At 41.5% G+C, this 23259-nt stretch overlaps 2 protein-coding genes across 9 annotated transcripts in view; one reads left to right on the plus strand and one right to left on the minus strand.

Annotated features, from left to right (window-relative positions):
* Window positions 1-23259, plus strand: part of POLM (DNA polymerase mu) — a 60782-nt gene that overhangs the window by 1713 nt on the left and 35810 nt on the right. For 3 of the 8 annotated variants that reach the window (XR_012691208.1, XR_012691209.1, XR_012691206.1), the window contains exons 3-12: window positions 5768-5960; window positions 7916-8020; window positions 8718-8888; window positions 9563-9634; window positions 9911-10031; window positions 10108-10240; window positions 11321-11423; window positions 12826-13101; window positions 15194-15277; window positions 17576-17715. Coding sequence is in view for 3 of the 8 variants with exons in the window: in XM_075207310.1 (XP_075063411.1) it covers window positions 5768-5960; window positions 7916-8020; window positions 8718-8888; window positions 9563-9634; window positions 9911-10031; window positions 10108-10240; window positions 11321-11423; window positions 12826-13101; window positions 15194-15277; window positions 17576-17662 (1345 nt within the window). In the remaining 5 variants the exon portion in view is untranslated. Of the gene's footprint in view, window positions 1-5767; window positions 5961-7915; window positions 8021-8717; window positions 8889-9562; window positions 9635-9910; window positions 10032-10107; window positions 10241-11320; window positions 11424-12825; window positions 13102-15193; window positions 15278-17575; window positions 17771-18035; window positions 18122-19377; window positions 19925-23259 lie in introns of those variants that run through there. The other 5 variants (XM_075207310.1, XM_075207311.1, XM_075207312.1 and 2 more) reach the window with 3 other exon arrangements.
* Window positions 18157-23035, minus strand: H2AZ2 (H2A.Z variant histone 2). The gene is made up of 5 exons (XM_075207313.1): window positions 22839-23035; window positions 19640-19717; window positions 19191-19304; window positions 18784-18913; window positions 18157-18516 (listed from the first exon to the last, which is right to left on the minus strand). Exons 1-5 carry the CDS (start codon window positions 22839-22841, stop codon window positions 18455-18457), a joined length of 387 nt encoding a protein of 128 aa, XP_075063414.1. The 5' UTR covers window positions 22842-23035; the 3' UTR covers window positions 18157-18454.

Genomic DNA, 23259 nt, shown 5'->3' on the forward strand with positions numbered 1-23259 from the left:
ATGCCATCAGTAAGTATGGCCTCCTGTTTCATTTAGTTAATCATTAATAAAACTAATTTTATTCTCCATTCACAGTTCAGATTATTCATGGCATTAGGTGGACATCAGGTCTGCCTTTGTTTGATATACACATTTTTATCACTTTTTTAATACATTGGTTTATGTCCACTTATCTTCGTAGATTGTGCTTTACTCTCTTTTTGAAGCCCATGGTGCATGCTTCAAATCACGCAGTGCAGTCAGTGACTGTGCTGGGGCTTGGGACTTTGGACACTTCCCAAAAGGGAAAGGGCCCTGTTCCTTCCTATCCCTTAGCAAGAAGGCCTCCAGAGAGGGGAAAAAAGATCTTCAGGCCCTCATTCGCTGAAGCTAGGGAGAGCCCCTTGACACCCCCTACCTCTAGAGCCAAAGGTCCGTTTAGGAGGCAGGAGTCTTCAGGCCAACCTCCCCCGCAAGGCTTGGGCACTCCAAAGCTTTCCCCAAAGAAACTGGCTCTTCAGCTCCCCCAGAAGGCGGGATCTTTGGAAGATTTGGGGACAGGGTTGCCCATAATGGTCTTAACCTAAACCACTAAACCAAAAAACTTGCCACACAACAAACAAAAAACATGAAAAAAGTGCTTGGCAGTAAGTACTATGTGTCTATAAATAAGTGCCTGCAGGCCCCAGCTTGATGGCCCGTGATTATACAGATTGTTCTGATACAGCAAAATGGCCAGGACCAAGAAAAAATAAGGTGATGAAAGGAAGTTAAAAGTGCTTAGTGCTTGTGCTGTTCTCTGTCCACAGTGAGGGTCCTACAGGTTCCCATCATTGGTGAATTTTCAGGCATCCCTGGCCCTTTATGTTACCAGGGACCCATCAGCATCTAGGGCTTAAGACCCCACCGGCCTCCTGGCCAGAGGACCAGGTGACAGCCCTTCGCCCACAGGGGGCGCCTTTAAGCCATACTGTGTACATAGATATCTAAGGTTAGAGGAGAGGAAATTTCACAACCAGCAAAGGAAGGGGTTCTTTACAGTAAGGGCATTCAAGATATGGAATTCATTGCCAGGGAAGGTCGTGATGGCAGATTCAATAGATATGTTTAAGAAAGGGTTAGACAAATTTTTAGCGGAAAGGTGTATCCTGGGATACGACCGTTAATTTAAAATAAAGGATAGTAGTGGATATAGGGTAAAAATTGGATTGCAATATTGAGTCTGGGGGGATTTTCAAAATTGAAACAGATGGGCAGTTGCCTATTCTGGATTAATTTCAAATATAAGTGCAGGATCGCAGAAGATCCAAAATAGGTTGAACTTGATGGACTGGTGTCTTTTTTTTCAACCTCATCAACTATGTTCCTATGTTACTATGTTACATCTGGTCTTGGCCAAAAGGCTGACAAGCGATTTTTACTCATGGTGTAATCGTGTGTTGCAATGGACTTCTCCTGTGAGAGGTACCAGTGGAATAAGTCCTGAAGCTATTCCTTCTCACTGAGTGTCGGTCGTGACGTTATCACGCCCGTCATAGTCACTGAAGAGCCACGCAAAGAGGAGCTGGAAGAAAGAAGGCCAAGTAAAGTAAGTAAAGAAACGGAGGAGAAATAGTAATAGGAAACACCGGTGGAGGGGAAGAGAGAGAAGGAGGGCCCAGTGTGAGCATGAAGGGGCAGTGTGATGGTGATGGGGCACAGTGGGATGACTATTGTACATATTGTTTTATTGTTTGATCTTATTCCTCTTAGTGATAGCTGTAAACTGTTCTTTGACAGAAATATATTTTAAAAAAAAATAAATAAAATTATTCTTTTCTGTTGCAGATGTATTATTTCTGCAAACAACTTGAGTATTTCTGTCTTGACCTAAATACTTATTACGTTATTTTGACCCCACCACTTACAAAACAGGACTGCTTGGTAATTATTTTGGAGTGGTGCCTTGAAAAAATTATGGTGACCCTATGGGTGCCGCAAACTGAAAAAGTTTGGGAACCACTGATCTAGTCTGTTTTATGCATAAAAACGCTTGCGAGCAGGGCCCGCTCACCTCTTTGTCTGTTTTACCAAGTTTGTTTATTACTGTTTGTTCCCAATTGTAAATCGCTGCGGAATATGTTGGCGCTATATAAATAAATGTTGATGATAAAAACAAGGAAGACTAATTATTTCTAAGCAGCTTCAACCTCTTGAACTACAAGTAGTGCCATCTACAGGCTGTAGCAAGGTGCTGCACTCCAATACATAGTCCATTTATCATTGTCACCTGCGAGTAGAGTATGTGTAGCCAGTACGTTTTACAGCAGATTATCTGCAGGGTTCTGGGTGTGTATTGTCATCAGCTTGTGCCTGCATCACCTCAACACATGTAATACAATGCCGCATCACATACTAGAAATCACTGGTGTAAATTGAACAAGCTATTATAGGTGCTATACTAGATAGTGTTTATCTGTCTGACAAATAGGGGGTTATATTGTCATAATTGACCCTTGATTTTTGTTTTGCACTCTCTCCTCCCTCAAAAAAAAAGGCCACAGAGGTAGACTTAATAGCTTCTTAAAATACAAATTCTGGTGGAGAAACATGTAATGTTTGATCAGTAGTCCAGTACTCTGAAAAAGTCATCTCTTTAGGCAAACTTACCAAATTCTCAAGCCATCTTCTTAACTTCACTAAATCTGACTAGATTATTTAACCTCATCTATCAAACTCCTTTTTTTTTTTTTTTTTTTTTATAGATTGTGAGCAGGGCTCTCTTCTTTCTTTTGCTAATGTTTTGCTACTCTTCTCCTACATCTAATCTTGGGGGGGTGCTGCTACTTTGGGGGGTGTGATGAGAGTGCAGGAGCCTGGCACTAAATAGTTAACAGCTGAAGAATTTAGCTTCTCCTAACCCCACTTTTTTTAGTGCCCTAGAAGTTTGGTAATTTTCTATAGGGCTGCTGATGGCATTTTAAAGCCCATATGTGGGTGCAGAACTTAGGTCTTCTCTAGCATCGGTGTGGATTTGTAAGGCTATGGAATAATGAGCTCATCAGCTGTTGAAGGAGTTGGAGTCTGACTGGCCAAAGTCAAATTGCTTCTGTTAGCGGAACTTATTGGAGACATTTCTGAATACGTGGTTGAAGTGGCTCTTGACGCAGCCTCTACCAGCTCTTGGATCTTTGCCCCGTTTGTAGTTGCAAGGTGAGCACTTTGGCTCTGGTCTTTGGACGCAGATCTTGAGTTCAATAAATCTCTGGAATCTTTTCCATTTGGTTCTTCTTGGACATATGCTTGTCAAAATGAATTGTGAGGCTACTTCAGGGAGAGTCTTTTTCTCACAGTGAACCCCTCCAAGGGACCAAAGTTTTGTTCCCTTCGTGCCTCCTTTTGGCCGCAATCCTAGTCTTCCAGGGGCAAAAAAGGTCTTTGCTTTCAGGAAGTCTATCTCCTCTCTTCTGGATTGATCTCCCCATCCTGGAACAGGAGAAGACTGGGGTTTTACGCAAACCTCTTCCTAGTCACACATTTTTAGCATCCATAGAAATTAAGGATGCATATCTTCATTCTGATCTGGGAGGAGCACAATAGCCTACTCAGATTCTCAGTTCAGGACTGTCTTTCAATTCAGGACACTTCCTTTTGGTCGGGCCATTGGTTCATGAGCCTTCACAAAGCTTATGGCAGCCCTGTGGAGATCTCTGGTAATCCCCTTCATGCCATACCTGGACGATCTTCTCCTCCAGGCCAAGTCAATTCTCTTGCTGCAGATTGACCTGCAGAGGAAGGCTCTAAAATACTGGAATCAAATGGGTTGATTTTGAATGATCAGAAATACAACCTAGTTCTGAGTCGGAGGATGGTGTCTAATCTTCGACACTAGGAAGCAGAGTGTCTTCCTTCCAGAAAACAAGATCTGTACTCTCAAAGTGAATTCTGGCCCTCATACGTCCATCTGTTCTGCTATGTGTGAAGTTGATGGTGAAGATGGTCTCCGCCTTTCAACGTGGTGCAGTATGCCATGTTTTACGCAAGGTGTTTCAGCTGAATATCTTGGAGGCTTTTGGTTGGATTCTTGGCTCATGCCAGTTTCTTGGGTGTTGTTTAAAAGCAAGCCACTTGATCAAGGGCCACCCATTTTCCATTCTCTGTTGGACCATTGTAATGACGGAAGACGGTAACTTTGCACCTTCAGGGTCTTTGATCCAGGGACAAAGCAAAGTTCCTATTTACCAATATTCTGGCAGTCGGAGGCAGTGATCCATCCTCTGACAGGAGTACACTCTGTACTGAAAGGCAAGCTTGTCCGCATTCAGTCAGACAACGTCTCAAGTCATCAGGGAGGAACTAAAAGCTCCCCAGTGATGAGAGTCCTGACATGGGAGGAAGCTTTCTGCCAATGATCTGGCAGTGTACATTCTGGGGGTGGATAATTCTTGATTTCCTGAGCAGGTGTTCCTTTATCCCAGGAGAGTGGTGTCTTTATCTGGAGGTATTCTGTCTGGAGGTTCAGAGAGGAGGGCATGCTGGAAGTGGATTTGATCGCAACAAATTTGCCACATTCTGCTCCAGGACCAGGGACCCTTTGGCAGCACTAGTGGATGCCATGATGGTGTCTCGAAACTTTAACTTGGTCTTCTCTCCAATTCTGATGCTCCCTCATATCCACAAGAAGGCCAAGATGGAGGGCGTTCTGGTCATCCTTGTGGCTCCAGAATGACCATGAAGAGACCTTCTAAGGGTGGAGACAGGCCCAGGATGGTAATTTCCTCTACAGAACGATCTTCTATCGCATAGTCCATTCGTTCACCAGGACATTTGCCGTCAGGCTTAGGCCAAAATGGTTTAAACAAAGACTGACTTGTTTCTCCTAAAGTCATTTATTATGTTTATCGCTGTCTTCTTTAGACTTAAACTATGATGCTCCTTTCTTTGATTATTCACCTGAGATTACTCTATCAATGTCTAGCACTTTCTGTCTTGAATTGCCTAATAAATCGCACGAATGAGCGATGCCATTATAGTTAGGAAACTAATCGCTTGAGATTCATGCAACTTGGTTGTATTGCAGCATTGCGTAATTGAAGACAGTTGTTTCACTACATGGATAATAAAAAATCTCTGTGGGCAATCGCTAGGAAGAGACTAAGCTCCAGTGATGAAGCTACTGAAATTCACTTGTGTAATTTAGTCCAAGGCACATCCATGTCCTGAGCTTCAAATGGGGTCATGGCAAATTCTAGCCAGAATATCTTATTTTATGATGATGCTATTCAGAAAGTTCAATTTATTATCTTGTTTTTCCTTTGCTGTGTTCTGCTAAACTTGCTTTCAGCCATTTCCTGTGTTGCTGGTTAATTATGTTCTGTGTACCATGTGCTTACTGCTGGCCACATTTTGGCTTGATATCGCAGCATGTGGTCAGAAGATAGCTGCAGGTCACTGATCTTGGCCTTGTGGGCATTATCTAACTGGTCCCAGTCTTGCCGCAAGTGATCCAGCAACTTGATCTGAGGTGCCATATGGCTGTGTCTCTTCCAGTTTGCCCACTAAATGTAAGGCCACATTGGATTGTATTCCTGTCTCCTGGTGTATGAGCCGAGGGGCTGGATTACTGGCTGCTGAAGTTGTTGAGAGAGGGTGTGGAATGTGTCTAGAGGTGATTGAATGCACACTGTGTGTGGTCTTTTTTTTTTTTTTTATTGAAGCATTTTCAGTTTGTTTTTGTTCCACTGCTGATACTGTGTCTGTATATAAATGTTACCTAGCCATACAAGTCACATCCACATTCGTGTTGCAGTGATGCCGTGACGCACGTGGTGTCTGAACAGAACACTCTCCCAGAGGTCCTGAGCTGGATTGAAAGGAAATCTGGGAAGCTGGCGCCGGTCGCGGAAGGACAGAGGTCACCACATATCCTGGACATTAGCTGGTTCACAGAGAGCATGAGCTCAGGAAAGCCTGCACCAGTGGAGAAGAGACACTGTTTAGGAGTAAGTGCAGGAAGTATCATTTATCCAGCAATGTAGTTTTGTCACAAGAAATTTGAGTGTCCATTTAAAATGATGGATTTACTTGTATTACTTGGTTTCTTCATCTGTCTTTTGTATACAATATTTTAATATTACACATTGAATCTTACAGCACACAATATGTTTTTAAGAGGTGTCCACCTAATTTGTTTTACTCCTATTCCCCAATTGATGATGGGATTAGCAATTAGTGTTATTAATTAGTTTGCTGCTAATTAATAAGGCTTATTAGCTTCTCTGCAGCACTAAAGAGAGAACAATGTTCCATCATAATAAGAACTAACAGCAATTGTGGCTTGCTGCTTTAGTAGGAAGGATGTGGGGATGTGAGCTCCACCCACTATATTTCTCACAGAATTGATGCCGCTCAGCTCCTAAATAGATCCATCAGAAACTACTCTACCATCTTGTTCCTCATGTTCCTAGCGCATTGTACTGACGCTTGTGGTGAGCGGAGGAGGGGCCCTGACAGGGTGCAGTGATCCCAGTGTCTGCGCATGTAGTAAGAATGGCGAAACTGGGCCACACCCACTGCGCACTTCAGAGCTGATAATGTGAATGAGTTCTTGATGTTTACAAAACTGTAACATTACGTATCTGGTTTTTATTAAACAACTTATCTAAGTTAAAAAAAAAACAAAAACAATTGTGGTACAAGGTAACCTGGTTATATGTTTCTTATTTCACCCAGTTTGATGTTTAACAGTCACATTGTTTATAAACACATAAGGATGTATAAGAGGAGGTGGTGACTGTTATAAAGCTTCACTGCCACCTGAGGTGCCCCTTCCCGGTGCATATCAATGCTGACTACCCCGACAACACTTACACTGACATCTTCACACCGAAGGGCTCCTTCACGACGAGGCTTGATGACAACTGATGTGACAACCGACTGGAAGCAATCGTGATGAATGAAGAAGCCGCCGCGACTTGATGATGTCGCTTACATCCACGACGCTGTTAACGCTGCTGTTAAGGGGGTAATGTAAGTATGCGCCCATGTACAATGTACAACGCTTTGTAAAGTACATTGTACATGGGCGCATACTTACATTACCCCCTTAACAGCAGCGTTAACAGCGTCACGGCGGCTTCTTCATCGCGATAGCTTCCAGTTGGTTGCCACATCAATCGTCATCGAGCCTCGTCTGGAAGGAGCCATTCGATGTGAAGATGTCGGGGTAAGTGTTGTCGGAATAATCATCATCATCATTATTCCGTACCCCACCCCCCTTCCCTCTGCCCAGGGGCTGTTTCATGCAGCAGGTACTTCTGGGGCACTATAATACAGTCCCGGCTCATGAATAATGCGTGCTCACTTTCTTAAAATGGCAGTAAACTGTGTGTGAGAGGATCAGTCACAATCCCCAGGTCCTCAGTTTGGGCAGTGCTGTGAGATAAGGAGTCACAGGAAATATTGGGTACTTGGAGCAGCCCCCAGGGCTCAGTTTAGTGTAAGGGGCACTTTTAGTAAGATATTTTCTTAGGTGGTAGTGCTGCTATATAAGAGAGCTCCATGTCATTTATATATGGTTTAATTTCCTTTGAATTGATAGGATGTAAATTAGATTACCGGTTCTCCAGCATAATAGTGGGGACCATATATTAAAATTGTTTCTTAATACAATTATTTTTGTGCTGCAGATTTAGGTTGAATTGTATCACAAGACTTTGAAAAGACATTCATCTCAAGTCGCATCCATATTCACTACAAATATTAGTAGCCAGTTACAGCTTTTGTTTTTTCTACCTATTTTCTATAATGAATAGCAATGTTTTGGTTATTTTACTATCAACTGGAGCACTGTCCGTTTTATTGGTTTTTATGTATTGGGCTTCTCCCTTAAAACTCACATTTGTTGATATAAATATAACTAGTCTATCTCTTATCCCCCATCAAACCCTAATTCCAGGTTGTAAACCCTTCAGCCTGCAGTGATAAACCTGCCATCCCCACAGTATCCCCATATGCCTGCCAACGACGGACACCTCTAATCCACCATAATCCAAACCTTACGGTAAGTGCTTATGAGTTGTAAGCAAGTCCCTTTCTTAGATTGGGGTAGACGCTGGAACCGGTGGTGGTCTTTCTGCTCCCTGAGCTCGCCTTAGGACATAAGCCCCAGTCCCTATGTGGTAAGTCTACATTCTTATACTATCAATGTTATTGCTTTTGGGGTTAATTTGCAGTGCTTAAGTGTTGGCTTTGTCAGAGCCGGTAAGTCATACAACACCCGCTGGAACGTCCTCTGAGCCTTGCGATCTCTGGAGGATTTAAGAAGCTGAGACAATTTTATTGGCTGCCGAAGTGAAACTTGTAATGAATGTGGTATTTGGTTGGGGAGAGGAGTGCAAATAGTGACAACACCACTAAATCTCTGTCGTTAAAACTTTTTACCTGCCCAAATAGAGGATGTAATGGCATGGTCCTCATGGAACCTTTACCAAGCCACCGAACTGGACTGGTTCCACGGACGGCCAATCAGGTGCCACCTTCACTACACATTTCTCTTCAAGTAAAACATTGCCTACATTGCCCCATAGATCCCATTAGGAATCTATGGGGCTGAGATAATGCATTGATTCCACTGGCAATTATTCAGCGGGGAAAGCTTTTTAAGTGCTCACATGAAGGTTTAATATGTTTTACATTATTAGGTATACTTAACTTAAGTATTTGATGTATTTATGTGATGTTGTATGTTACCTTCTCAGAATGCGCTGGAAATACTAGCACGAGCAGCTGCTTATCAGGGCTCGGAGGTTCGATGTCTGGGTTTCACAAGAGCGGCATCTGTGCTTAAGTCTCTACCATTCAAGCTACAGTCTGCAGAAGAAGCAAAAGACCTGGTGTGGTGTGGGGGGCACTGCAAGACTGTTATCCAGGTAACGTACATACCAGACACAGTAAGCCGCTATCTGCGATGCTTAAATGTTATCCTGTCTTTTCAACCCTACACGGCGGCATATTCTCTGAGTAGAGATTTATTAGATGCATATAAACTGGCAACTGTTGTAATAAGGCTAGACTAGCATTAGAACTTCGAGCATGTTATGTGTAATATGGGGAAAATATAGTGTCATACTATAGCCTAGTAGTTTACATTAAACTTATCTGAAGTAGTCGACTTAATATGGTTTATATTGGTGGTAAAGTTCTGCAGGTTGTACAGACTAGGGGAAATTATATTAAATTTATCAGGACAGAAAATGGTGCTATAACCCATACTATGCAGACTTTGCTTTTAATCTCTAAACTATACAACACAAGACCTTTTTAAAATCTTCTTGTTTTATATGGGTTATTTTCATAACTGGTGTTCTGTTGAATGTCCATTGTGTGTGTTTCCCAGCTAACATGGCTCTTTTACTCATTCTACCACCCCATAATATATTCTTACTGGGGATACAATTCCCTCTTGGAGAATACATTTGGACCAATGTATGAAGAAGTAGCACAGTTGATTAACCCACCCTAGATCTTTGTTTAGGTTCCAGAACACAAATCTGGTAACTGATTGATTTAAGATGCATTTTGATACCTGATCATTCATGTGCAGGAGATCCTGGAATATGGGGTTTGCAGTGAAGTGGAGGTGCTTAATAACAGTGAACAGTTCCAGTGTATGGAGGTGTGTGTGACGGCTTCATATTTTTTATTATTATTTTACTCTAGATTGTTCCCTATCCAGTGATCTGGGTGGTGTATAAATAATGTACCATAGGATTGCAGCTGCTCATTTTATGGTAAAATGTGTGCGATACATTTTTCGTGGTAGTCTGCGTTTACGCTGACAGTTCTGTTGTACAATAGTGACTTTCCTGCATTTAACACAGCTGCTGATGCTTGTCTGAATTATGTGGCAAATGATACATAATATTACACAAGATTTGTTCTCCACCTCTAGCTCCTCACAGGTATTTTTGGTGTTGGGGTACGGACAGCAGAGCGATGGTACAAAGATGGTGTGCGGAATCTGAGTGACTTGAAGGACCCCAAGATTAAGCTGACTGCAGACCAGAGAGCAGGTAGAAGCTAGCATGGAGTTCATGGGAGGATGTACGGTCCTTGTCGGCATCATAATTAGTGGTGTCCCTCACACAGGGCTGGAGCACTACACAGACTTACAGCAGCTTGTGACCCGGGCCGAGGCTGAACGTGTGGAACGTCTAGTGAGAGATGCTCTGCGTAGATTCGTTCCAGACATCCAGATTACAATGACTGGAGGGTTCAGCAGGTAGGAATAATTAAGGATCAGATTATTGACCACAAATTTGGTTGCGGGACATCTGTGCTGTATAGGTAGCGCTTCTCCCTGCATATTGATCAAGGTTCATTTTAAATGGATGATTCCATGGGTCGTAATCCCCAGTGTTAAAGGCTAACTGCAGTTTTTCTAATTATAGTATTCCCGTTACTCATTTACAATTTAAAGTACATGTAGCGGGTGTAAAAGGTTGTAGAAATTGCTTGTACAGGGTGTCCTCCTTGCTACCTACCCTCATGCGTTATAGTGGTGTCCTTGTGACATGCACGGAGCACTAGTGACTTCATCTGTTTTCCCTGCGTGAAAGATCTGGGTCTTGGTGAAGATGATCACGAGGTGCCACCTCCTGTGGGGGGTACGGCCATGAAGGGGAAGCTTATGGGGAGAGACCAGAGTAATTTAGTAGATATTATATACTTATTAGGCATGATGCACTGATTACAAAAGAAACCTTTATCTGGGCACCTTAAATCCCAAACATTGTGGGCATTAGGCCCTTTGTAACTATAAAGGAGCAGGAATTGTGGTCCGAATCCCAATGCTCTAATGTAAAGCTGCAACAATGATGATTAGTGAAATACAAATTTAGGAGCCAAAATTGGCACTATTTAGCTGCAGAATATTTATAATCATGATACTGCAAGCCTTCCATAAAACTCTTTATCTACAGATATATGACTCTCCTTCTGAAACTATAATACTCATGCAAAAACAAATCGCTCACTGTGCTGTAAACTGATTGGAGCTAAATAAGCAATAATAATGGCATAGACAGATACATGAAATTATGTATTGAAATAGAAGGTTATAGAGGTCTATGCCCAAACAAGCTTACAGTCTGGTAAGTAGGAGGCACCACCATAATTATTCATAAATCCGTTGTGACACATGAACACAATGAATTGCTTATAAGTTGCATTGTATGGTATCTGGAGTGTTTGGGGGGCTGGTTACATTCAAGGCCGCCCTTAAACAATTTGTGGCTGCTACTTAAAACACCACATGTCCCCTTTATTATACACAAGACATTCATTGTAACTTGCCTGACAGGGGGAAGCAGCAAGGACATGATGTGGATTTCCTCATCACCCACCCTGATGACAGAGCACTGACCAGGCTACTGAAGAAAGCTGTAGATTGGCTGGATGGCCAGGTGAGTACGATGTACATGCACTGAGGAAGCACATTGGTGTCATTGTGTAGCTCAGCGTGCATGCTGTTCTGTTCTAGGCTGATGAGCAGACTACATTGAATAAGTACATGATCCACTGCACTGGTTGTAAGAATAGTGTGTGTACTCGTTCATTGCAAAAGCCCCATTACAGTCTGAAAGAGAGAAGTGCAAAGATAAAGGTATCCCAGAACCATGTCACTCAGTTTTAATGATAAAGCTAGGATTAGGGACTGCATAATGGTATTAGTTTCTTTGGGATTTCCTCCTGCGTACAGTGAAGTTAAGTGGTACCAGCAATGTATATAGTCTGTTCTACAGGGCACAACATAATGTTCCCTACTTCCACCCTCAAGCAAAATGTGTTGATGAAGATGAGGGGAGAATGCTCCTGTGGGTGACTCCCATGTGCCAACTCTGGCTGTCAAGTTCTGCTGTCAGGTTCAACCATATGGCCAAGTGTGGTTCCAGGCTCCACGATCTGTACAGTATTATAAGGCAGTGCTGTCTGTAGCATGCGATAGCACCAGTGTGCAAATGCAGAAAATCAGGCCTACTTCCCTGCTGTGTATAGCCGAATCGCCAATACATCAACTTATGGTGGGGGAGGATGATGTGCAAATTACACTATGAACAATATTACTATTAGTTTTTAAAAAACAAAAACCTCAGTAACAGATACTTTCAACAGCCCAAAAATGGGGGTAGAATGATAAAAGTAAAGTCCTGGCAAAACCATTAAAATGAACCTGGTCATAAAAACCACCACTGTGCCTAAAATGGTTTTAATTTTTATATATATATATATATATATATATATATTTGTATGTTTGTCGATGGGTGGGGATTCCTTTTTACCTACAGGACACAGCTACATCTGTCCCCCATATCAGAATAGCGTGCTTCTCCTTTAATTTCTTTGTAATGGAGAATTACTTCAGTTCATTAATGGGATTACTTTGAGGGGTAATCAACCTTTCTGATACATTTGCCAGCATTAATATAGTGTACTGTAAGCCACCTCCCTACTAGCAGGTGTCTGACCAATCTCTAGCAGGTTTACCAGCTCTGAGATACATGTTTATTGCCCCCCAGACAACCTCTTCTAGAGCAGGAGAGTCTCATAGTGCTTTAAGGCTGCTAGGAATGGAAGTTTTATGGCAGTGGAAGTACTTTATTAGGGTAGGAAGAGAGGGAGAGCTGTCTACAATTACTTTCAGGTTGCTGTAAAAATGTGGAATTCACTAATGGACTGTATTCACATTTCATTATAGTAAAGCGAATTTCTCTGCATAACGAGCAAGATTGATTGTGGGTCTAGTGGCAGAAGCTCACGTGTTGGTTGTACTGTACTTTTAACAAAAGATCACATGTATCATTGCAGGGTATACTCTTGTACCACCATATGAAGGAGCGATCTCATGCACCACATGAACGATTTGACGGTCATGAAACCTGTTATGCTATCTTTGCCCTTCCAAGCAGTGCCTTGGAGAAGTCTGAGGCTGAAGCAGTGGTTCCTGGTGAGCCGTGCAGTGAACTTACAGCCCCATCTCTTGGAGACAAAGCCCCTCGCAGATGGAGAGCTGTCAGAGTTGATTTGGTGGTCACCCCTTATAAAGAGTATCCATATGCACTTCTGGGCTGGACAGGATCAAAGGTCAGTGGTGCTGTCGTGTCCTTGGATTATAATGACAGGGTACACTATCATCATTTATTTATATAGTGCAACTAATTGCGCAAAATTTGTTAGCAGCCAATTAACCTACCAGTATGTTTTTTGGAGTGTGGGAGGAAACCGGAGCACCCGGAGGAAACCCACGCAAACACGGGGAGAACATACAAACTCCACACATATAAGGCCATGGTTGGAAATTAAGCTCATGACCCCAGTGCTGTAAGGCAGAAATGCGAACCACCAAGCCACTCTATGACAAATGTTGCAGAATATTTCTTTGTGTAATCCAGAAAGCTGTGATCGACAAACTCAAACGCTTCATAGTTAGGGTGGGTAATGAAATTTCTCTATTGCTCCATACAGGGGTCACAAGATATCTACCTCATGGGGGGGGTTACCTCCATTCACAACTCCCCTTCCCCTGTTTATGTGTTACTGGGAAACTATATTATACTTGTACATGAGAGAGCGGTTCCTACCACCCATGTTCTGTTCTGCTAGGGTATGCAAACGTGGCACCCATCTAAGGTGTACATACATTTTAGGCATCAGACTATGTGCAGTGCTGGGGCTGCATGTTTCTCTGGCTATTTTGTATAATACTTTAAGCATTCATGGGCATTGTGCTGCACAAGTAACTAAGGGTGGAGCATGCTCGGAGTTGTAGTTCAACTGGCATATGAGTCGCCAGTTATCTACTCCTGCTAGGGGAGCTGTGAGAAGTGGTGGTTTTTTTGAGGGCATTAAAAACCCCTTTATTGCCAATCCAATTTTCATGTTTTGGCAAAGTGTCAATTTTACCATGAATAACTATATTTCTTAATTAAGCAAACATTACAAGCAGCGACCCCTGTCACTCAGGACGACACATTTGTGGCCAAATTGGAAGGGATCTGTCAACTCAGTCTTTTTAATGTGGGCAGCAGATGACCACACACAGGCTGATAGTGGTCATCTTCCAACTGCATTCACCACTATGCCAAATGATCCAGTGAATTCATTGCATCATTACAATACGTCTTTGTGGTTGTTTTCTGGCCACAGGCAGCATTAAATTGCTTTTTTGGTCTTCTGTGGCCCCTAGCTTTGTGTGCCACCTTTTAATACTCTTCCTTAATTACAGCAAATCCAATACTGTTTCTGTACATACTTTGATAGCACTGATGCAAATCAAATGTGGTGGGGTGGGTCATATGACTACATATGGATTTAAAATCTACAAAAGACTTATTTGAAAATAAAGTGAAAGTTGGTTATACTCCATTGGGTGTATCTAACACATGCAGCTAGGTAGGTTATTTCTGGGGGAAAAAGAACTATCTTTTGGAGTCTACTTGTATAATTAACGAGAAAAAGCTGTTGTAACAGAAGACTATTAATCTATAATTTTGTCTAGTTCAGTTTAGAAAATTAAAGCAATAATCTGATTGCTAAGGCTTATAGCAACGTTTGTCCGGTGTACTAGTTTTGTAAAGGCCATTTTCACACCAATGTGTTTTAGGTTTCCAACAAAAAAGGTATCTTAAAAAAACAAATGCATTTTGTTATGTGGATCAAGATTCCATTTAAATATAAGAATGTATTTTAAAGCTGCACGACCACCACATGGCTGAACATAAATTCGCCACTTTAAAATGGCTGCAGAGGGGGAATGTGAGGGGGAGGAGCAGTGTGTCCCATCTGAGTGTGATGTGTAATAATTGTAATGTGAATTTCACAAAGAACTGCTGCATTATAGAGCACTGCTGCATAAACTAGCCTTGTGGCCTACCAACATGCTCCATTCGTCATAGCTGTGTATGTATCCAGTCTCTTTCACACAGGAGAGAATTATTAATGACAAGAAAGATGTGCAAGATTCCAAGGGGCAGATTCAATTAATAAAATATCAGCGTGAGGTGTCTCTGGAACGGCCGCGAGAGACCTCAGAGGTCTCATAGAGGTGCGAGCAAAAATCGATGCAAGTTTGTACCATAATACTGGTAAAAAAGCGTGTCTTTGATGTTCTTAGGAACATTGCGGACAATTGATTCTGCCCGCTAGAGTTTGCTAATGCCAAAATCATCTCTTGCAGCACTTTGAGAGAGAGATGCGGCGCTTCTCATGGCAAGAGAAAAAACAGTCCCTAAGTAGTCATGGACTCTATGATGCTGAGAAGGTGAGTGCCCCCTTTCAGGTTACAGGTGAATAATTAGACTATAGTGAGGTGTTTGCTGCATGCCGGACTTTGCAATTCTGTCACTTGTCACCTTTATTTAAACTGACTATTTAGCAGTTATCAGTTCTAATAACTTTTTGGGCTTTAAATTGCACGTATTACTGTAAAATGCTCTAATCTAGACAAAAGCAAGTTTTACAATTTGGTCTCTAATTTAGAAAAATAGTAAAAAGTTTATTATTGTCTGTAAATAATGTCCTGTGGAGCGGATGCCTCGTCTTCCCTTCCTTTAATAATTATGTGTCCCTTATAGAGCTTTTCTGGCCCTCCGCATCATTTCATGTGACACGTTTATTTCACACAAGTTTATTAATTAAGCATGAGAGGCTGGCAGTGGCTTCAGTACTGACCAGGACACCATTGTGATGAGTTTGTACGTCTTCCCCATAATTATAAAGGTTTCCTCCCAGTCCAAAAACTGACTGGTTGGTTAATAATGTTACTGTGTGTTTGCGTGGCACACAATTTAGCATCACTGGGGCTGGAACTGATGTGACGGATTAAACATTCTCTGTAAAGCACTGCTTAATAAGTTTCCACTATGTATGTGTGTTACCCCATTGTCTTTAATATTTGATGTTTGTTTAGCACCCAAATTTTGAAAATGTACTAGTGTTTTACTAAGGTTACTTACCCACTGACAAAAATAAATACTTCTACTAGTATTAACACTAGAAATGGTAATGGAACTTATTGGTTACTTATTGGTTTTAAAGACCCCATACCCCCATCTTTGGTGCCATCTTTGGATGATGCATTTTTTCATTTATTTACATCGTCCCCTTCCCAAGTGAAAACACATCATGTCAGACAGTTCTTTTGCAGTCAGTGGCATTGGTGTCTTCTGAATGCTGGTGGGTAACCAGCTTTAGACAGGGAGGTACTTCTCTAACTAAACAAGTAGACAGTGATTGACAGCTAGTGGGTGGGGTCAGTGATGTCACAGCAGTGCAAATTCAACTTTTATATTTAACCATCATATTCTGTTAGATCCGTGTCCTAAAGATATAGCAAGAGCTGGGATGGAATTGGGGAGTTAATACTTTACAACACTAAACAATGTATTTTACATTCCTGGTGCATATTGTGGTAATTTTTTTTTCATTGGGGCAACTTTTTAAAATTGATTATATATGGTACTCTATAAAACTGACTTCAAATGACTACTTTTACATAACTGTTCAAGTTATTTAAATGTTAAGTGCAACTGTGACGCTTCAATGTAATAGCTCCTTGTCCCTAGATGGTGCATGTTCATGCATTTTGGCTCCGCCTACAAAATGGCTGCTTCCACCACGTGTAGACAATAGCTGCCCTTTTATGCAGTTTGGTTAAAGAGAAAACTACGTAGCCAATTTTCATATTCTGTATTTGTTCAGTATTTAGTTGGTGTGTCATACCATGCACGTATCACTATTGTTGCTCACAAGAGTTTTGGCATGTGACTGAAGGTCTCTCCATAGCAGCATAGGTTTGTTTTTAACAAAATTGGCATTTAATTTAGACTTCGCTTATCAAGCATCTTAAAGCGGTAAATGATTTCATTCACCACTGTGAAGTGGTTTTAGAGGGCGGTAGGAATTGATGGTAGTCAGTTTTCTGAATAGAAGAATGTCGACAATAGTTAGTGACCTAAAAATGGTGATTACTATAAGGGCGACATTGAGGAAATAGAGACTTGCCATAATTCTATGTCCGACACGCCTGATATACCGCTGCTATAAATTGCAACTGCTAGTTTTAAGGCAGCAATGGGCGGACCAGTGGCCTGTATATGGATCGTGGCATTGCTGCCTTAAAACCAGCAATCTCACTCTTGCCATTGTAAGTGATGAATCCCAGTCGCCGCATTTTGTAGTCGCAATTTATAGCAGCCGTATATATCCGTTGTGTCGGACATAGTGTCTATCTGACTTATGGTAAGTCTGTTTCTTCAATGACGCCCTTATAGTAATCGCTATTTTTAGGTCGCTCTAACTATTATCTGCATTTTTTTTATTCGGAAAAACTTACCCCACCCGTGACTGTACTTTGTCCTCTCATTTAACCCAGATTTCCTCCAGGGCTGCAAGACGAACCACAAACTACCAGGAAAAAAAGGAGCAGATTTTAAACAGGAGCTAATTCATTCCATATGGCCATGCCGCTTTAATGGCATTTTCTTATTCAAAGCACAGCTCAAATCACATGCCAATGGGAATCTGTGCTCTAAAGTCTTCCCTTTTTTTTTTGTTTTAGAAATGCTCTAACCCAGCAACATCTGAGGAAGACATATTTGCACATCTGGGCTTACTCTATGTTCCACCTTCTGACAGAAATGCATAACTTTATCTGCCAAAGGCTTTTAGATCATTGTTGGAGAACTTGCCTGTGAAAAGGTACTAATTTTTGTAAATACAGATATTTTTATAATAAATCTGTTTCAGGAATGTTTTGATTGGTATTTGAGAAATGTGTGTAGCATAATCTAGGCCTCGAAAAGCTGGATGAGCTATTTCTATGGCATTGATCTCCAGACTTGCTGTACCCAATTTCTATCCATTACTTCTGCATTCCTCAATGTGAAACTGTTTACAAATTCTCCTGGGCCAAATGCATTGATGGTGATTCTACAACGCTAGAAGTGACACTGATGAAGACTCTACCCAACTAGTATATAGGTAAGCAATAATTATGATAATTACTTTTTCCCATACAGATGCCCAGTTTTTAATAGCTTCCTGGATAAAGATGCTGGAAGTTGTAGGTTATAAAAAGAAACCGTTAATCCAGGAAGAAAACCGGTGGCCTAGAGAGATATTTATAACACAGAGGCAAGCTTCTGTAAAAAATGGTTTATCTGTTCCATTTTTGTATAAAACACACACGGGAGAAACCTAGCCAATCAACATACAGATTTCATTTACAAGACTCCAGGAACTTTTTTTGTTGTGAAACTGAACCTAAACAACATACAAAGGTTTTACCTTTAAGTCTACTCTGTCTATTACCTTCCTTTTAACTATCTTTTAGAAAAAGTAAAATTTTGACGAAAATAAACAAAACAAATTCCACATATCCCCATTTTTCTTCTGTCCCAGTTACAGTACAATAGTAGAGGGAAGCAGGACCTTTTCCTTATGCAGTTTTCTGCTGTCCCTTCTTTCCAATCAGAGACTTGTGGATATGAGGAATAACACCTGCAGGGAAGCGGAGAGATTGGGGTTACTTATCTGCAATCTGTCACAGGACAAAATTTCTACTGCTGTTCAAGTAACTGCTTAAGCTATTTCTGTTCTAGAATTTCTGGTGTAGGGAGATTAGTGTCTCTTATATACCACAGTACCTGTTAAGCTATGGGGCTTGGCATGTAAAGGGTTAGGCATAATCTGAAGTGGCGTAAAAGAGTTGGACTACATAGCATGTTAAACTAGGGTGAGGTGGGTAGCTACTCGGAGACAATGTACCTCCTCCTGCAATGGTGGCCTTGATGAGGGAGTCCAATTCTTCATCACCACGAATGGCTAGCTGCAAGTGACGAGGAGTGATACGCTTCACTTTCAGATCCTTAGAGGCATTTCCTGCCAATTCCAATACCTGTTTTGTTGTTTTTTTTTAAAAAAAAAGAAATAATAAATGGTACTATTAAACCAGCTTAAATTATCAATGATTTCCCGACTATCAAAAAAGTATGGCAATGCCCAACTTTGGGTTTTGGTTTGGGAAGAAAAAAAAAAAAGGTATGACTCGCTGAAACTTAGTTTAACACTACCAGGAAAGCCACATAATAATTAATGGATGGAATAGATATTTGCTACCCACAACCCCTGAAACACACAATCTGTCATTATGGGTCTATAAACAATAAACCTACTTCAGCAGTAAGGTATTCCAGAATGGCAGCACTGTACACTGCTGCAGTAGCACCAACTCTTCCGTGGCTTGTAGTGCGGGTCTTCAAGTGTCTGTGGATACGGCCCACTGGGAACTAAAACAAATACAAGTTATCATAGGCAGTTACTAAAACCATCTTTAACCAGCCAATCTCTTCTGCACCACAGGCCGGCCACGCTAAAAAGGAGCACAAACAGTCCCCTAAAGGAAATATTCCAAACGACTATGTCTACATACTATACTTTATCTTCAAACAGAAACCTGACAAAACAGTGAGCAGTGGAGGGTTGAATCTGGGAGACTAATTGGAAAACAAAGGTTTTGTATGGCATTCTCATAGCTAATTTGAGTGGAAAAATCTGCGTTTTTTTTTTACACAGGGGGTGTTCAGGAATTTAATTGGACATAATTCACATAGTCCACACTTACCTGTAGTCCTGCTCTCTGTGAGCGAGATACAGCCTTGGCCTTAGCCTTCCCGCTATCCTTCCCAGCCTTACCACCAGCCTATATATAAACAGGGAAAAATATTACAAAAAATGAGTTCATATATGGTGGTGTTCTGCCCCAGCACCCCCACCACCACCCTGCACATGTCTTATGTATGATTTTTAATACATTGACATTGCAAAATTGTTCTAGTCTGTAACAGTTTACTTAAGATTATTTGTAACTACATATATTCTTTAACTCACCAGCCCCTATAACTTTAACCAACCCTGCTGTAATCGAGCGTTTCCTTGTCAACAACAAGAGGAACAAACAGCAATGTATCATTTTCTAACACAGCCTTGACTGTCCAATCAATGCCTGTATTAGGAATTGGTGTAAAAATGTTTGTTTGCTTTACAAATCACCCACATGATAGATGCAGGGAGTAACCCTAAACTGCAGTGGTTTCTGGCATGGGCTTGCCAGTTTTCCTATTTCGTAAAATCTAATTTGTAACTGGGTTGGGTACAAAATGTAGACAGTGGAAGTGTCAGCAGTTATCCTGTCGACATGAAAATGGCGGCAGGTTCAATGCCGACATTTCCATTCTGGCGACAGCTTGAAAATGTGGACAGTGTGTTGACATTCACAATGTCGACATTAAAAGAACCACAGGCACAAAATGTTAAAAAAAAGTTTAAAACTATCCCTCCTCCCTTCCAAAACAAATCCAAATCTGTGCTGATTGCGTGTCCGCCGGCATTGCTTTTATCATGTGGCCATTATGACCAGAATGGAAGTGTTGGCATTTAACCTACTGACAGGATAACTTCCAACGTTCCCAATGTCTGAACTATTGACTGCATCCCTTTGACATCTCCTTTAAAAGGGGCAAAAAACAAGTATTTTACAGGAGTTGGCATAGCAGGCCCCTTAGGGTGTTCTGAAGTGTTTAAAACATAATTTCTTTTTACTTAGGAATGTATCTGTGTTCAGTCTTATGCCCCCCCCCCCCCCCCTCACATACTAAAGAGCATGTGCACTACAGCACGAAGGTTTTAAGACAGATGAACTGTCATAAGCAGATTTAAGAAAAACGGTTGTCGTGCAAACTACTGCAGAACTATGCCAGCATATCATTGGCTGCGACATGTCAAGGTCTGAGAGGTGGGGGAAGCTGTTGAAAAGTAGTGAATTGTGAGTGAACTTTCATATAACATTGTCCTACACGTTCTTAGGAGAATAGCTGTTTTTTAGGAAAACCCTGTATACTGAAAGTTTGCGTAATAGGTAATTTTAGGTTTATGAAAACAGCTAGGGAGAAAAAAAAAAAAATGCTTTGTAACCAGTCTCCACACAATTTTTAATGTTATTGCAGTGCTTCCATCTGTTGTGGCAGGTGATCTCTACTCGAAATACCTACAAAGCCTCTGCAATTATTAGCATCGTGACTGTGAGCCCCTTTCTCCACCTGATGCTGACAGATTGTCTAAGTGTTGTGTGAAGAGGGGTTTGACAGTCACCATGCCTACAATGCTGGCTCTTCTGCTTGCACTGATGGAATTTTTAGAGTATTACTAAAATTTAGCTGAAAAGACTACAGAGCATGAATGTGTTTTCATAGGGCAAATTATTTTAAAAGCAAATCAGGAAAGGTGGATTCTTTGACAGAAGCAAATTATACATTGGATTTGTAACTTGGTTAAACAGTGAGCCTTAACAGTAATTTCCACAGCATGTAAATTAATATCATTTATAGCAAAAATAGGCGTCGTTCCTACGATGCCATGTACCCTCTAAATGGACCTTGCTTAGAATTAAAATAAAAAAAGCCCAAGTTGATGAACACTATGATAAAATAGATTAGTGTAATATGTTAAAAAAGTAGTAGTAATGCCAAATTTTCCTATTTCATTACACAATATATGAACTTAAACAAACTGGTATTAAACCCATGGTAAAAGTGTTTGTGGTACAAGCCTTGACATATTAAAAAAAAAATAATAATTGTTCCTTAGAAATGTTTAAAGGCTCATACTCACTAATATTGTTTTTCATATGTAGAAATAGTTGAACACTAAAACCCATTGTTTCTATTGTTAGCATAACCACTGGTGTTTTTTTTTGTTTGTTTTTTTTAATTGTGCTGCCTTAGCGGTTTAGAACACTAATTGTAAACACATCAGTGAGCTTTACAAACACTTCAGATGCAGTTGATTTTTTTATTTATTTTTAAATGTTAGTTTGAATAGGTTTATAATGACAAATGCAAATTACCAAAATATGTCTACAAGAAGCAGTTTGTAATGTGGTGATTCTGTCAAACACTTTGTTATGGCTTATAGCTTGAACAATTTGCAATATAATGGGGAGACCATGTACTTTGAGTGTTTACTATGATACCAGCATCATATAAATAAAAACACTGTTCAATGTTTATTTAGAATGCATTGAAAACAAAATACAGGTGCTATATTTTTTGGTTGACTAGTCCTATCCCAGCTCCAGCTGTCACAGGATAAAGAGATCATGTCCACACAAGGATACATATGTCACAGACTATGGTAGTATTTGGGTAGTGTGCATCTTGAGCTGTCAGTGATGCCATAACCTGTAAATCTTTGGACAAACTGACTTGGGGAAAAACAAATCTGAGAATGTGCACATAAGTATAATGTAATGTTCCTAACATAGTCCATGTGTTGTTCTTAGACCTATACTGTGCACATCACCCCAGGACTTGCATTGCTGACACTATGGACACTGCCTATTCATGTCCCTGTTGGGTGAAGTCTGGAGAGGCTGATAATAAATGTTTACATTACAGAAGGATTGCTGCCACTTTCTGGTATGGCTGCGGGATACAGCGGCAGACAGCTCACAGATGTGATGTTGTACAATGTAGAGTAGGGGTCTGTCCTGTAGCTGTGACCTGAGTGGATCTCCCAGACTACACGGACAGATCCTGCCCCACTATGGCCGCCTGCGCTGCGGGGGTAGTACTTACACGTCTGCCGTGCAGGCAGAGGTGGTACTACCAGCATCACCGTATACCCCGGTGCATGGAAAGGGCGCACCTCACCCTCGCGCGTTACCGCATCCTGTTCTTCCCGCCATTTACCACCGGGGTATTATAGGGTATGTACTCCTGGACCCCGGGTCGGAGGCTCCCAATAATCCCGCCTGAGGTATTTACCATGTTCCAGAACTCCGAGCGTCGCCGTTAGGAAATCCAGATAAAGTTGCCCCGTGTCTATGCTCCTCTCTGCTGCCGGTACCGCGTACTCTCAGCCTCACACACACAATAACCCCCCTGCCCGTCAGGCCCGAGCGAGAGGACACGCTACAGCCAATCACGGCGCGCCTTCCTGGTTTGAAACTGCGTCCTCGCCAATCGAACGCGGCCTTCTTCCCCAGGTGCCTGGTGTGACCCTGCCCCTTTCACTTAACGGCTGCTTCCCTCCCAAGGCCCCTCAGCTTGTTTTTGCACACGGCCCGCAAGTGAGTGGGCGTGATTACAGTGCGTCAGCGGGAGAAATCTAGCCAATTATAAAGGATTCCCGGTCCTGACTGATAAATACGCCCGCCAATCTTGTCACGTATTTCTGAGTGGGCAG

The sequence above is a fragment of the Mixophyes fleayi genome, chromosome 4 (genome assembly GCF_038048845.1).
Source record: "Mixophyes fleayi isolate aMixFle1 chromosome 4, aMixFle1.hap1, whole genome shotgun sequence".
Classification (NCBI taxonomy): Eukaryota; Metazoa; Chordata; class Amphibia; order Anura; family Limnodynastidae; genus Mixophyes; species Mixophyes fleayi.

Bases quoted from the DNA above. Each gene is read 5' to 3' on its own strand.
- H2AZ2 (XM_075207313.1), bottom strand. The intron at 19,305-19,639 runs GTAAGTGTGGAC...TATTTGTTTTAG, and splicing joins CACAGAGAGCAGGACTACAG to TTCCCAGTGGGCCGTATCCA. The intron at 18,914-19,190 runs GTAGGTTTATTG...ACAACAAAACAG, and splicing joins TGGAATACCTTACTGCTGAA to GTATTGGAATTGGCAGGAAA.